The 15,365-nt window shown below is 42.5% G+C and overlaps 1 protein-coding gene across 4 annotated transcripts in view; it reads left to right on the top strand.

Annotated features, from left to right (window-relative positions):
• The window catches only part of LDLRAD3 (low density lipoprotein receptor class A domain containing 3), a 122,200-nt gene extending 113,021 nt beyond the window's left edge, over positions 1 to 9,179 (top strand). For 2 of the 4 annotated variants that reach the window (XM_032112548.1, XM_032112545.1), the window contains exons 5-6: positions 2,380 to 2,725; positions 4,349 to 9,179. In XM_032112548.1, the coding sequence (XP_031968439.1) occupies positions 2,380 to 2,725; positions 4,349 to 4,610 (608 nt within the window). In that variant the 3' untranslated portion in view covers positions 4,611 to 9,179. The remainder of the gene's footprint in view (positions 1 to 2,379; positions 2,726 to 4,348) is intronic. The other 2 variants (XM_032112547.1, XM_032112546.1) reach the window with 1 other exon arrangement.
• The last annotated feature ends 6,186 nt before the right edge of the window (positions 9,180 to 15,365 follow it).

The following is a 15,365-nucleotide window of genomic DNA, read 5'->3' as shown; positions in this document are numbered from 1 at the left end:
TGAAAAGCAACAGAGTTAACTGGTAAGTAGATGATGTTTCATTAGCCACAGTAATCCCAGATCTCCAAAACAGCATGTTAACTGCAAAGTTACTCTAAATCTCTGCAAAAGATGTCCATGGTTGTTGTATGAAAAGGATTGTAAAAGCAGGTAAGAGATGTTTTGTTTCACCCTATTCTAAAGCTGGTCATCAGGTCCCGTCTGACTTTCGACAAAGTAGTTTCTCTTCAGCAGTCTGGTTAACCTGTTTGGATTTCTAGAGCTGGTTCTTGTAGGACCTGGAAGATGCTATCCTAAACAGGTGGATAACTTTGAAAGTTTGGAAAAAAGCTGATGGATAATTCACTTCTCATGTTTCTTCCCTTTTAGTAAGATGGAGATTATACAGAGAAGGGACTGTGCTGCTGCGGAATGAGCCTATGGTAACTAATTAGGTCTCATCAGGTCTGCAAAGGCATCCTGTTTGCAGCCTTATGCCAATGCACTGTAACCAGTGAGCCAAGCTGAATGAGAGTCTTGTGGTATTTTAGTGGGATGTCATAATAGATTGACCTTCCTTGCACTTGCTGCAGGAAGTAGTATTCATGCATGGGTCAGTCCTTGCAAATAAATTTCTTGATGTTTGCATAGAAATGATCTGCTTGTCATTATATTCCCTGTGTTGGCCCTTGTCTGTGGTATGTGACATGAATTCATTTCTTGGCTGTTGAATTTAGGGAGTGTATTAAAGGAGCCAGAGTAATATGTGATGAGCTGTAATTAAAATTACTAATGCATGTCAATTCCTTTCCTTACTTCTGCTTTCATTTACATTCCTCCTGCAGACTTGGTTCACTTTGCTGAGTGAGCCAGAGACCCAATGTTGACTGGAAACAGTGATTTTTGCTTTCTCTAGCACAGTTGCATGGGGAAATAAAGTTAGTGAAGATCCTCCCTGAGGTGTTACACTAAGGTGTTACACTAAGCACCAGGAAAAGTCTGTGGCTTGTGGCTGGCCTGCAAAGCTCTGGTGTGTGGTTGTAGTGGCATCATCAGTAGAACAGATCTATCTGAGTGGTAGTTTTCATAGTTGGTAGCTGGACCAATAATGACAGAATGGTTTGGGTTGGAATGGACCATAAAGAGCATCTCGTTCCAACCCTGTGAGCAGGGACACCCTCCGCTAGACCAGGTTGCTCAAAGCTCCATCCGGCCTGGCCTTGAACACTTCCAGGGATGGGGCATCCACAGCTTCTCTGGGCAACCTGTTCCAGTTCCTCACTACTCTCATAGTGAAGAAACCATGTTTCTTTGTTCTGGTACAGTCTTTTTTTCCCATCTCATCTCTTCTTATGAAAGCATCTATGCTTTAAAATGGAGATGTTTAAAGGATTCGCCATTTTATGTTGTATTATCTTACTAACAAATGCAGAAGCTATTTTTAGTGATGCTGGAAATTGTTGTTTGGTGTTTGAGTTACCAAAATCAAATATTCAGAGATACCTAAAGCATCTTGATGAGAACAATGGGTGCTTGAGTAAAGCTCTCCATTATGCTGGGCACAGTCAGTGTATATTTCATTATCTGTTGTTAGAGAAATATATTAGTGGCTCTGTTGCAATTCTAAATGACTAAAAAGCAGTTTTGCTTGATAGGGAAAAGAAAGGAAAATCATATGCTAAGACTTACTGTGCCAGCCTTCTGCGGTAGGAAATTAAGAATTTGAATGGATCATGCTGTTGTAATTGTGTGGATTTGGGGTTCTGTTTGTTTGGTTTGGTTTTTACTCAGCCTCATATTTTTCTTGAGGTAGATGAATGTCAGAATAGCCTGTTTGAGGCTGTAAGGAATTACAGGCTGCACAGAGAGAGAAATTCCTGCCCAAAAAAATATTGCTCAATGGCTGCACGATCTTGTGAACATGGGGCTTAAATGGCGTCAGGGGAATGTAAAGTAAGAAAAAGAAAAGTGAGTATTGCACATTCTACATGTCTGATTCTAGTGAGCTTTGCCAGGTGCAGCTGAGGTACTGTGGTTATGGCTTGGATCTGGGTGTCTCACCTGGAAACAAAAGTTCTGACTATTAAGTAGGGGTGGGAGAGATATTCCCATGATAATGCTCATGCTTCCTACTATGATGTGTGTTTTCCTCTTTCTCAGCTTGTCTCTCCCTAGTAGTTTATGTGCTGGCACTTGCTGCGGGTGAGGATGGACTGAGGGATACTCTGCCAATCTCCAATTTGCATGCATGTGCTTTTAATAAGCTCGTTTTCCACAATCTGAAAGAAAAAGGAAAACTTCCTTCTGTCACACAGCGTGTTAGCAGAAAACACAGCATAGGCCAAAAGCAGTTGTATACTGAAACCAATCTCAGGCTTCCTTTTTCCTTTTGTCTTGCAGAGGCAGGGAGCGGCCAAGATTACGTGACGTCCGAAAATCAGCTGCTCTACTACCCGAGTATCACCTATGCCATCATTGGCAGCTCTGTCATTTTCGTGCTCGTGGTGGCCTTTCTTGCCTTAGTGCTGCACCACCAGCGCAAGCGCAACAATCTGATGGCGCTGCCGGTGCAGCGCCTGCAGCACCCCGTGCTGCTGTCCCGCCTGGTGGTCCTCGACCACCCGCACCACTGCAGCGTCACCTACAGCGTCAACAACGGCATCCAGTACGTGGCCAGCCAGCCCTACCACAGGCCAGGGGACCTGGACTCCCCACCCTCCTATTCAGAGGCCGTGCTCGACCAAAGGTACGTACGGGAGCTGATTCTGGGCCCTCCAAAGCGTCACTCTGCTGACTGCAGCTCTGGTAATCTGTGCTGCTGCCCCCCACTTATTGCTGCTTCTGACAGAAGTTCAGTGTTGCACTTCTGTTGCCTGCGTATTTCAAGTAAATCTGAGCTCCTTCTGTGTATGAAAAGTTCATGGTCCTCAGGTCCTGTTACTGGTATTAAAGGGATTTGAGGCTAACTCCAGTCATGTCCTCTTAGCACATGTTGTTGGTTGTAAGATATTGAGAACGGCAGGAGAATGTATCATTTTTCTAGTAGTGATATCCTGTGCCAGTCTGGAATCAAAATGTGAAAACTGGGTTTGGAGTTTCACCAAAAAAACCCAGCTAAGGTGAAGGTCATAGCACTGAAAAAATATTGCCCTGTTCATTTATAATAAGTATATAAAGGTGAGAGAGTTCTTCAATTCTTGTATAAAGAAATTGTGTCATTCTTCTGCTCTGCACTGCTTTCCTTTCACCAAGAAAAGAACAGAACTCTGGAACGGAAAGAACTCGTCTTAGTTTAAATAGCTGAAAGTGCTTTGAAGTCTGGTGTGGGTGTGGCTTGTTTATGATGCTTTTGTAGTTATGGAGTTATGACACTGTTTTTATTTGTAGATAATTAACCTTCATTTTAACCTCTGTCTGTAAAGCCTTTCCAAACAAAACTTGTAAACAGACATCCCCTCTACATGAAAAGGACATAGTACAAACTTTAACAATTCCGATTATTCACAATCACCCTGTTGGTATTTTTAGTACAAACTGTAGGATTTAAGAATAATAGTAAATTCCTATTCTCTGCTGCTTTTGGCTGCAGGTCCCTTGTCTTAATGTTGACTTTCATAATAATGATATCTTTTCATTGTTAAGGACAACTAAATGAGCAGGTGTCCAGACTGTAATCACTTCTCACCTGAGCTGATAAAACCATCAGCAGTTTTGGAGCTAATTGCCCCCAGGGCCTGTTATCAGTCTGCTCAACCCTTCAGCTACTTTATGTGCTTGCTATCAGAACCACAGAACAGTTTTCCTGAATGCAGTACTCATCTTGCCTGTACCTACTTAGCAGTTGCCCTGCATGTGATCTCATGACAACCAAAGTGATTTGTCAGTGTGGAGAATTCAGTTTGTTATTTATTTGTGGACTGTAAGCCATTAATCTCTGTCACTTAGTGGAGGTTTCCTTGGAGCTTTCTTCTGTTCACGTCATCATCTATAGGTGTAAATCCACCACTTAATGTTATTTCTCTTAAACTTGTTTTCTCTGGTGTAAATGTTAAACAGAAAAGTTCTTTACCTCTTGCACAGCTGGCTTTGAGCCAGCTTTGTTGAAGTCCATAGCCAACTAACTCAGCGTGTGGATTGTTGAACAGGTTGTAATTACTGTGTTGCACCTTGGCCAGAAACCTTGCTTCCCAGTGGTGGTGTGGATATTTTGAAATGACCCGAATGATGTAGGAAGGTCTGAGATCTCTTGATATGTGTCATAATTGAAAAGCTGAGAAATGCTGTTTGCTTTTTTCATAATTGGAATACCATGTACTATCTTCTGTCCCAATGTTTCCAGTAACTTCTTACTCTGTTGTGTGTCTTACAGCAGACCACCTTGGTTTGACCTTCCTCCACCACCTTATTGTTCCGAATCGGAATCACTTAACCAGGCGGACCTTCCTCCTTACCGCTCTCGGTCGGGAAGCTTGGCCAGCACAGACACCCCCATGGCAGAAAGTCCTGTGGGCACATCCGACAGTTGGACGAGAGATGTCCATGGCAGCATGGATGGGCACAGAACTCTTCTGGAGAGGACAGTAGATCAGAGTGATTCTCTGCTCAGCCACATTGCTGAAAGAGAAGTGTAACTGCTCCAGTAGCTGGGATGGCAGGAAGGCATTTACTGTGTCTGTGTGGGTTAATCTGCTGTGGCTAATAGGTTTCAGGGGGACATGTGCCTGAATGATGACTTGGTTTGAATTCACACTGAGTTAATACTTGAATTCAGCATTTTGGGCTCATCAAAGGCAGAGCAGGGGGGCTAAACCTAGAGTCACATCAGCTCTCCACAGTATTTCTGTGAGCAAGTTCTGGTTCAGCAAGTAAGAGAAACATCAGTGCTTTGTCAAAAGAACTGATGTGCTGTATTTATTGAACTGCTTACTGTATATGAATGTATATATGTGTGTGTATAATATTTACAGAAGTGGTGCACAAGAACTCTGCCAGAAGGACTCTTGTTTTCAGACTGCTTTCCATTCTGTCCACGTGGGAGCTGTTTCTTCTTACTGTCTGGTGTCAACTGGTGGTCACTGAAGCACATGAGAGGCAGTCATTCTGCTTGGAGGTGTGGTGCCCAATGCCAGCCGCCTGGCAGTGCCCAAATTGCAGAAAATCTCCTACTTGACCCATCTCTGCATGGCCTGGAACATTCTCACTGTGAAGGAGTTTTAAGCTTGTGAGGGTGCAACAACTGTAACTAAGCAAGGGGTTTTTTTCCAGATGCCAGTATTTAGGCCATATTTGCATAGGTTGTCTCAGCAACACCACAAAGGTTGGTTTATCTGTCAAATGTCAAGGCTGAGTACAGAGGCACTGAAGCTTCTCAAAACAACAGAGCAAGACTTCTTTTCCTGTGTGGCAAAACATTACTCCATGTGTTCCCTCTTAAAAAAACCCCACAACTAAACAACAAAACAAAACCCAAATCGTTCCAGCTAAATCTTCAACACCAAAACTGGTGTGAGGCAAACACCCGGCACAGAAAGCTTTAATGTCAGTGAGTAGTTTGTTGTATTTGTAAAATAGCTGAAAGCAGGCAGGTCATGCAGTGAAAGGCGTTGGGCTTGTCATCCCACCTCCATCATGTATGTGTACATGCATGAATACATGTGTGTAATGCTGTGTGTGGGTATGTGCATAGTGTATCACGTGGGTGTAGTTCTTCTGCACCACAAGAACTCTAAACTGTCAAAGTTTTGTTTTTGATAAACTCATTGGTTTTTACAGAGTTTACATTATTCATATTCATTTGGTTAAAATCCTAACTTCTGCAGATAACCAGAATTTATTTCTGTCTGTTCTGTCCTGAGTCTTGTCATGGTCTCCTGTCAGATGTGTTTCAGTGCACCTTGTTGAATCACCCATGTGAAAGCACCTTGGAGGTAAAGGTATTCAGAGTAGCAAGAGGGAAGAAGCTAGGAATTTAAATGCCACTGCAGTGCTGTGCTTGTGCTCAATATAGAGAAAACAACGTCTTTCTCTTGTCTGAGGGGAAAATTGCCTTGAAAAATTATTAATATTTGTCTATCCCACATTTCCCACTCCTTCTGTGTAAAAGAACAGTGTCATTAAACAGACCTTGCTGTTTAAAAGAAGTGAAGGAAGCTGACTGCCCACACCTTCTGCTTTCTTTCTCCCCATCTTTCTAAGGTAGACTCTTTTGCCCAGAGGTAATATGCTGAGAAGCCAAGAATTTGGAGTGTAGGTAAGGGAACAACTCAAGTTCAGTCTCAGTTCTCATAAATACACCTGAATTTTTAGGGAGGCAGGGGGTGTTGTTGGTTTGGTTATTTTTCCATTTCCAGCTCTGGAGTCTGTTGCCACGATATGCAAGAGGCAGGGAGAGATTTACAAGCACAGGTCATTCCAGGACTGAGGACATGGTGGGGAGTCCTGGAGAATTCTGATACTGATGGGCTGGGCTGATTTTGGAAGCAGATGAAGGGCTTTCGTTACAGGCTTAGGCAGCCTGTGGTGAAATGCATTGCTGAAGATGCTCTTAGGTCCTTGCAAAGTAATGTGCAAGAGTGGATCTGATTTCGTGCTTGCTGAGAACTCAAGCAATGTAGTTATGCTGTCCTGCACAAAGCAGGATTTAGCTGTATTACTGACTGACTGAGGTCATCAGCAGACTGATGTCTGCACAGAGCAGACAGTTATTCTTTATTTTACAGGTAGATCAGACTCAGGTACATGAATGAGTTAATAGTACAGGTGGGTGCAAGGACATCTCCTGTGGTCACTGGACCCTGCTGTCCCTCTGGCCTTTCATTAAAGTTCTTCTTGGGCTCTGTAAGAGAGCTGTGTTACGCTGTATGAGAATTAACCTTAATAGTTTCCTGTTGCAGTTTTAGAAACTTTATACTGCTCTTGAAAACATACCCTTGAGGAGTTTGCAGTAGCTTCATTGTAATTGGGTATGTTTTAAAGTGGCCAAAAGCTGTATAGTGAAACAAAATCATTGTGTCCAGTATCCCTCAAACAAGCCTTGCACAGGCAATTGCATTTCCCCATGTGTATTCTAAGACACCAAGAGTGTGTGCAACCCAAATACTGTGTGCCTATGGCATCTGAAAAACATTGCCTTGCGTTGCTAACAAGTAGGAAAAGAGTGAATACAGCCTGTTTCTTCTGTCTTCTGTGTCAGTCACTGTCATATATGTACATATATATATATATTAAAAAAAAAGATACTCTTCCAGGATGTATATATTCATGTAATTTTTGCATTAAGATAATCCATTTGGACTTTACAAAAAAAAAAAAAAAGGAATAAACATTCTAAATGGTGTGATGTTTTCCCTTCCAGCTAAGGGTGTATTTATCTTTGTAAAGGAATCTTCTAGTTTATGAGAACACAACTTAAAAGGAGATTGTGCCTTTCTGTTTGAATGTTGATTGGAGAGGCTGTTACCTGCATTTCTGGGTCTTGTTAGGTATCATTGTCTAGAGATCCAAAAAGAGCAACAAGTCTTGTCTTCCTCTTCGTTGTTACTCATGGGGACCACTGAACTTTGAGGACTACAGCTGTTCAGTATCTTGTTCAAAAAAGGCGTGCTAAAACCTGGGGTGACTCGTCTTACTCCAGTTTTCTGGTTTGTAGAACAGGTTTGCTAGGCTGGCTTCTTTGGAAATTGCTGTAGTATCACACAGAAATTGTTTATGATGTGTCACTTCTAGAGTGTTAATACAGCTCTACGCTGCATTATTCAGTGGAATCTTTGGGAAATGTGCTGATGAAATTAAATATTTCATTGGAAATCCTGCAGCTTGTAAGGCTGCAGTTAAATGTTCATCCAATACCACATGATAGGGTTTCTTTTCAGTAGCAGGTAAAATTGGAATTGATCATCCTATTGTTTACAATTGCTCTTAACCTTTTAGTTTGATGTTAGTCATCCAAGAGCTTTCCTTTCTATGTAATGTTTAAACAAATTGATGTTATTACAAAGATCCATTCTTACAAAAGTAAAATCAGTTAAGTTTTTCTTCCAGAGCCAAATTCTGTTTCCGCATCTGTAGTGGTTGGTGACCACTGTGTTGAGTAATTCTCAGTGCAGTTATTAATATATTTGAACAAAAGAGTTTGAAGAAATGACTACTTGAGGTAAATGAAGGCATGTTGAAAAGAAGGTCATTTAAAAATAAACAAATAAATAAAATTTAGGAGTTTTAAGTGTCTGTACCCTCTGCTGAAATCAGAGTGCTGTGTATTTAAAGTTAAGCCATTAGTGATTCTGCTTGATAGTAATCTGAAGTTCCCTGTAAAGCAAATTACCATTTACCTCTCTGGTATTGGAAATGGAAAACTGGCAGTAATGCTTTTAAAAGAGAGCCTGTGAATAATTTTCTTGGCTCTTGTCTGCAGTGACACACACAACAACACCGACTGCATCACAATTTTTAAATAACTCTGCATTCCTTCTTCCTCTACTTCTAAGCCAAATCCGTTTTATTTACAGCACTTCACTTTGATACAGCTAATAGGGCCCTTGTGATAGATTTAGACACTGAGTGGAGGAAAGAGATGACTCTCACTTTAATTAATGCTGCAGCTTGTTAATCTTGTGCTCTTTACTTTTAGACATCTTAGCAAAGACAAATGGTTTTAGTAGATAAGAAAAACTATTAACGATGAAAAGGATGGAGGGACACTGATTTGTGATTTTTAATGAATATTTAAAATTGTATAAATGAAGAAAAAATTTAATGCTGTATTTTTAATGTGGTGATCAAATGACAAGTACTGTTTTTAACTGTTGCTTATTGGAAGCTACTTTGCATATCATGCCTGGAATTAAAATGGTAAGACAAGGGCTTTTCTTGCAGTTCTTACTAGATCTGCAATATTTTTTTATTAACACAAGGTTATATTGCACCCATGGACTAAAATACGGACTGCAGAAAGAATTTCAATACTGTGCTGGATTCTGCCTGAATGTATCCCAGTGCAGGACTGTGGCCTTCATTTGTCTTTTTTTTTTTTTTTTCCTGATTTGAGGGGTTTTGTTAACTTGAAATGGAGAAGTACTTAAATGCTTTAAAGGAGGTTGTATGTTGAAAGCCAACCTTGTCTTAAACTTTGGTAAACTGGAAATCTTCAAAAATGTATTCTGTATTCCTGAATAAAGTTGGTGTTTTAATACTGTTCACAAGTGAGCGTGTCCCCTGTCTCATGAAGTCTCAGTTGTTTTAAAGCCTCCTACATGAGGCTTCTTTTTGCATTCCGTGATTAGTTTTGTTAACTCTTTGTGGGTTTTAAAGGTATTTTTAAAACAAAGTGATATTGGAAACTCACATGTACCCGTATGTATAAAAATATACTGATCCATGTGTGTTCGTATTTATACAAATGAAAATGATTTAATTTCATAACTTCTCATTTTGCTGTCCTGTTTGTGCCATCAAAGATGAGGCATCTGAGCCAGTTTTGTTGTCTGCTTTGTCGCAAAGCTCTAGAGGCCGCAGCAGAGGTTGGTGCTCTGTGCTGGCTGCTGTATATGGATTTACCAACAGAGGTAAGGGGCTGTCAGCATCAGCCTCTCCCTCCCCCCTTCTGCCTGCTACTTCCCCCCACTCGTGTTGCCAGCACAATGTCCCTGTTTATCTCCAGGTCCGTGATCCACGTGCTGGACGCGTGAGCCAGATTCAAGTGGAGATGCTCCATGGAGGCAGCGTGCCTGGCTGCAGTCCCAAGTCAGATGCCTCATGCAGGCACCACCACTATCAGGGGAACCACCCAGCCCCAGAAAGTCCAGACCTGCTTCTTGTCCAAGTCCTGTTAATCAAAGGATTACTGTAAGAAGTACCCCTGATGTTATAAAGTTATTTTCCCAGACTAAGGAGAACTAATTCAAATGTTATGTCTAAGTAGTTGAATCTCTGTAAGTATACAGAGGTTGCCATATCCCACTTCCATGATTGTTCTCCACTTGCTACCTTCACAAAGGCATGCCAGTTTTATTGTTATCCTCATTAATTAAATCACATGCCCTCACTCAGATTCTCAGATGGAAATCTTTGTTTGGTGCTGGCAAACTGCCCCAAAATAGCTGTGGATCCAGAATTCAACACCAGTGGCACGAGGGAGATGGAGCTGTTGAGGCTGCCACAATGGGCTCTCTGCAGGGGAGGGAGTACTGGAGTCTCAGAGCTGGCTCATTCAGTCTCACATCCCAGCAAGAGCTATGCTTGAGCAATGTTGATAATAAATACCATATTCTCCAACTAAGATCCCTAATTAAGTTTTTTTATTCTCTCTGCTTTGATTTGTTTAAAGATCCTGATTTTTACACCTTAAAAATGAAATAGGCAGCAGTGATTTTTAAGAGCAATATCTTTTCTTGATGGTTTGCAGGCACTCTGTTAATCAGTCAGCCTCAGTTATCTGTTGGAGAGAGAACTGAGCAGCTTTTCACTGTTTGGGGAGCTGTAGTCCAAAATTATTTGCTGTTATTAATTGAAGCAAAGACATCTTCATGTGGAAATTCACAGCTCTTCTTTGCTTTTCAAAGCAAAGCTGAGGGTATGTGTACTGCATAAAGCACTTTGGAAAAGTCCTGGATTGATCTCTCTAGGAAATTTACTTTTCTCTTTATCTGCCAAACATACCGTGAATAGATATATTGAAACATGATTCTCTGCTTCCCAAAATCCTGACAGTATTCCTTACAGCCTTATTGCAGGAACCACTGAAGAAGAAGAGGTAGAGCAGTTTTGGGGCTGATCTGACCCTTAGTATTTCTGTGGGAATGAATACCAAGTGTTTCACTAGGTGCAGTTGCTTTGATGCTGGATACCATGCAGAAGACCCCCATTCACTGAGAATTGATTTGGGACCATCACTTCCTTTCTGCTTCCCAAGAGCCACTCTACAGGTGGCTTTTTCTTTTTTTTCCTAGTCTCATCTTACCTAAGGTTAATTCCTATCAGTTACCTTGAGGTGAAACCTTTCATCTCTCATTATTTGATACTACAGCCTGTAACTCCTTCAAATTTAAACCACTGTTGTTTTCCAGCATAAAAGTGCAATAACCTTCACCTGTGAGGAACAACAGGAGTAACAGCTCATCTTCACCCAAACCTCTCACTTCTCAAGGAGTGCCCTGGCAGCATCAATTTGGCTGAATGAGTCTGAGTCTTTTATATTTATTTGGAACACCTTCTATTGCCTTGACAGATGCGAGTCCTGTTGCAGCACAGGGATGAAGAAGTATGATGTTGTGTTTGACAGAGTAGATTTTTCTTCTCATTTGTTTGTGACAGAGTTATTTTAGAAAATGCTCCAAAGGCTCCTTGCCCAGTGCTGCATCCAAAGTAGCACTATCTCATGGAGGTGTGGGGTAAGGGGAGGACAGGAAGGTTGGCTGTTTAATGTATATGTATATGTGTCAACTGCTTCGGAGATTTCTTATGTGTTCCAGCTCTTGTACCTGAATAAGAAATATTTAAATGCTGCTTAGTAAGTGAATTTGCAGACTAAGGAAGTAGGGTTGATACATGGCTGCTCTTTTGCTAATTTCTGTTTACTCAAATATGATGCATAGTCAAGAGCAAAAATTCTCCATGCATCTGTTGCTGTATTTACTGTTCTCCCTTGGCACTCTGTGCAGAGCAGTGGAGTTAGCAGAACCAATGAATTACCCAAAGTGGATTTGGAGAGTGCTTTGCTTCAGAAATAAGGGAGCTGGCTTACATATCCACTTGCAAGGTGTCATGTTAGGTATACTGGTTAAGATGTGAATTACATAAAATAAAATTGTACCTGAGCTTCTACAGGGAAAAGAAAAAAAAGTGTCAAACCTGTGAATCGGAGAGACACAGCAGATCTTCATCAGCAAGGCCAGTCTAGGAGTTGGCTGCAGGTCACTTAGATATTCCTGCACTGTGAGCCCAGTGGAGCTGCAGGTGCAGCACTCACAGGAGAAAGCAATAGTTGTTTCAGGTTTGGTAGCAGGAGTTGGTCTGTCTGGTATGTGATACCTGAACTATGTGAAAATCATTCTAGACCAATTGTCAGCTTCCTTTGGGAAACTATGTGGAAATTGTTTGGCTGCTTTGTTTAAGTCATGTTTCTCAAGCAACTAATGACTCTCTCTTCTTTTTTTATCCATTGCAGGGATGGGAGGAAGATTTGCACTGTTTTTAAAGTAGGGACACCTGAGACAGGGAGAGACATCAAAATAAATTTCAGGAATAACAGAAGCTGCATCTTCCAAGATCCAGTTTCCTGACCTCTGGATAGTGCCATCTTATCCATATATTTGAGATCTTTTAAATCCTTTATTCCATTTAACAGAAGATTTTTTGCAGATTTAAGGAGAGAAAAGAAAAAAGAGGTAAGTCTGGATATGCAGGTAACTGTTTCAAGTTCTTTTTCTTTTTGCAAAAAATTCTTGCAGTGATTAAAAAAACATGAAGAAATGTTTGAATTCCTTATTTTCTTCTAACTTTTTAGGTATTTGTTAGCCCTATTATTTCTGCAAACTCATTGAAACAGTTACTCTGTATAGCTCTTCACATGGAAGAGGACTTTGCTCTAGAATAAGGTTGTGGGCTGGATCTTCACCTAGAGTAGGTATTTCTGTAGGTTTCCATGAAAGAAGGTTGTAGCTTAATGAATGTGTGGACTGTGAATGTCTCCCAGAAGGGAGCTGGAGGGTGTACTGGAAATGGGTTGCTGTAAATAATGCTGGTTTAGAAATGCCCACTGGAATTACAGTGTGTGGAGGGGAGGGCCACAGGTTACTACAGGCCCTGAAGGAACACTTCATCGGGTGGCTGGCACCAACGTTTTCTGCTTTATGGAACTGGGGAAAGGAGGGGGAGGAGGTGAGAGGGAGAAATGTCTTTTTGACCCTGAGTTTCTAGGTAGCCCAAAGTGATACAAGGAACTACAGAGAGAAGAGTGTGACCTGGCTGCCTTTCATGCTGGCATTTGAAAAATTAGCTCAAGATAGTGCTTTGAAGGTAATATTATTTAAAAAAATAAAAGAAGTCCCCACTTTCTTTTCTTGATATTGATATGAAGAAGGAGATGGCTAACGTGGATGAGAGAGTGATTCAGAATGGTTTTCGGATGGCTTTTTTTTCTTCCTTTGAAAATTTAGGTGAAATTAATTATGGAATGGCAGCAGCGTCCTAACTAAAGTGAGTGCTTTCATGTCACCTCCTGCTTTTAAAATAGCTGCTCTTATCTCTGCTTTGAGGAAGGGGATGTGGGGGGAGAGCACCCTGGTGCTCTTGCAGCCTGACAGTCACCAGATGAATGGGATGCCTTAGAAGACCTGGGGCCATTAAAGCCTGCCAGCAAAGACATTAAGAGCCTGCCAATGTGCTGATAGCATGTTTTGTGTTAATCTGATGAAGTAAGCAGAGGAGCTGTTCCCAGCACAGGCCAGGTGCAGCATAGGGAAGCACTTGCTGTGCTCAGCGAGTTGGGCTTTGAGCTGCTCTGGGCTGTAAGGGTGTGGTGTGACACCAAGACAGGAGCAAATGCAAGACCCTAAGAGGATGAGGCTCTGGCTGGGGAGGAGAAGGCAGACAGGGAGTTGGAGTGCTAATAGCATTGCTGCTTGCTAATCCCATCAGGGCAGCCCCTACTCTTGTTATTTTCCCTGGGACTGTGTGTATGCCGTGTGTGTGGTGAAATCCCAGGTCGGGTGAGAGCTGAAGGCCATACCACTGTGTGAGGGTGAGCCTCCCTCCAGCTGCTGGGTAACGAGCCTTATAACCCCATTGTAAGCAGAGGTTAATCCTGCTGCATGGTGGGCTGGTAGCACCAGCAGCTCCAGGGGCCGTTCATTACCTCTCAGTGCACAGGACGTGCCTGCACAGGCACACCCGAGGATTTCACATTCCTTTGAAGAAACAGGCATTTATTTCAGTGGATGCAGTCTGACCTGGCATTCTGCAATCACCTGTAGCCAGTGGTTCCAGGATCAGTGTGAGGGGAGATCTTAGATTGCTAGATATGCTCAAGACAGGGGCTTTGGACTTCAGCCCTCTTACAGTGATTGAGGATAGTAGCTGAACCTCTGTGGCAGCCCCAGGACTAAGTCTGTCTGAAAGCCCTTAAACCACATTATGGGATCCAAATAGCTGCTTCAAAGGAGGCAGCACAGATCATTTTTACCAAATGGACTGTGACAGGTCTGAAGGCAAAGGGGAGGAAATGAAGGGGAAGGGGGGATAAGTACATGAAGTGTCATCTGGAAACAGGCTTGTGCTGTATTCTTTGGTGAGTGTATGACTTCACACCATCAGTCACCTAGGAAGGATCCCTGAGGCTATGGGGAGGCTTTCCCTCACCACTATCAACTGTTAGGAAAATGCCAGAGGATCTGTCTGCCCTTATCTATGTTCAGTCTGAGAGTTTATTAAGATGCCCTGAAGAATTTTGGATTTTATTTGTGCCTGTGGTTAGATCTCTTCTGTCAGCTTGGTATTCCATGTCCCTTTCCTGAAGGTCTGGTGCTCCGGTGCATGCTCCATCTGAAGACTGCCTTCTGCCCTTGCTTTCTCTTCAGCTTACATGACTGCTTTACAGTGCCCTGCTGCTGGAATGTAATTCAAGGATTAAAGTCATCTCTGAACTTTCATGGGATATTTTCACAGCCCAACATTTCTCTAATATCCAATCTAAACATCCCCTGGCACAACTTAAGGCCATCTCCTCTCATCCTGTCGCTTGTTGGCTGGGAGAAGAGGCCGGCCTCCAGCTCCAGCCTCCTTTCAGGTGGTTGTTGAGAGAGATAAGGTCTCCCTTGACCTTCCTTTTCTCCAGGCGCTAAACTCCCCCAGCTGTTCCTCACAGGACTTCTGCTCCAGACCCTTCCCCAGCTCTGTTGCCTTTCTCTGGACATGCTCCAGTACCTCAGTGTTTTTGTTGCAGTGAGGGGCCCAAAACTGGACACAGCACTTGAGGTTTGGCCTCAACAGTGCCCAGTACAGGGGGACAATCACTGCCCTGGTCCTGCTGGCCACACTGTTGCTGAAACTATTCCTGATAATTTTGTCCCAAGCTTGCCAGCATGGAGAAGGTCTGGCTGCACTGTTGTGGCTTGAGCAACTGCTTGTGTCTCTGCTCACTGTCTTTAGGCAGCCTGTGAAGCAACTAAGAATCCCTCTTCTGAAGTGGCAGGTTGGGAAAGCCTCTCCCTAGCAGCACACTGGTGATGGCTTGGTAACTGGAGACATGCCTGGCATCTGAGGCACCACTCATCCTAATGCAGCCATATTTTCAGCCAGCAGCCCATGCAAGGGGTAGTGTGCTTCTCTATAAGCAGGACTCTGCATTCAGACAAATGAGCAGTGCATTAGTTATGATGTGTTTGTGTTTT

This window comes from Corvus moneduloides, chromosome 6 (genome assembly GCF_009650955.1).
Source record: "Corvus moneduloides isolate bCorMon1 chromosome 6, bCorMon1.pri, whole genome shotgun sequence".
Lineage (NCBI taxonomy): Eukaryota > Metazoa > Chordata > Aves > Passeriformes > Corvidae > Corvus > Corvus moneduloides.
Note: the sequence above shows the minus strand (reverse complement) of the source record. Positions and strands in the feature narration are given on the sequence as shown.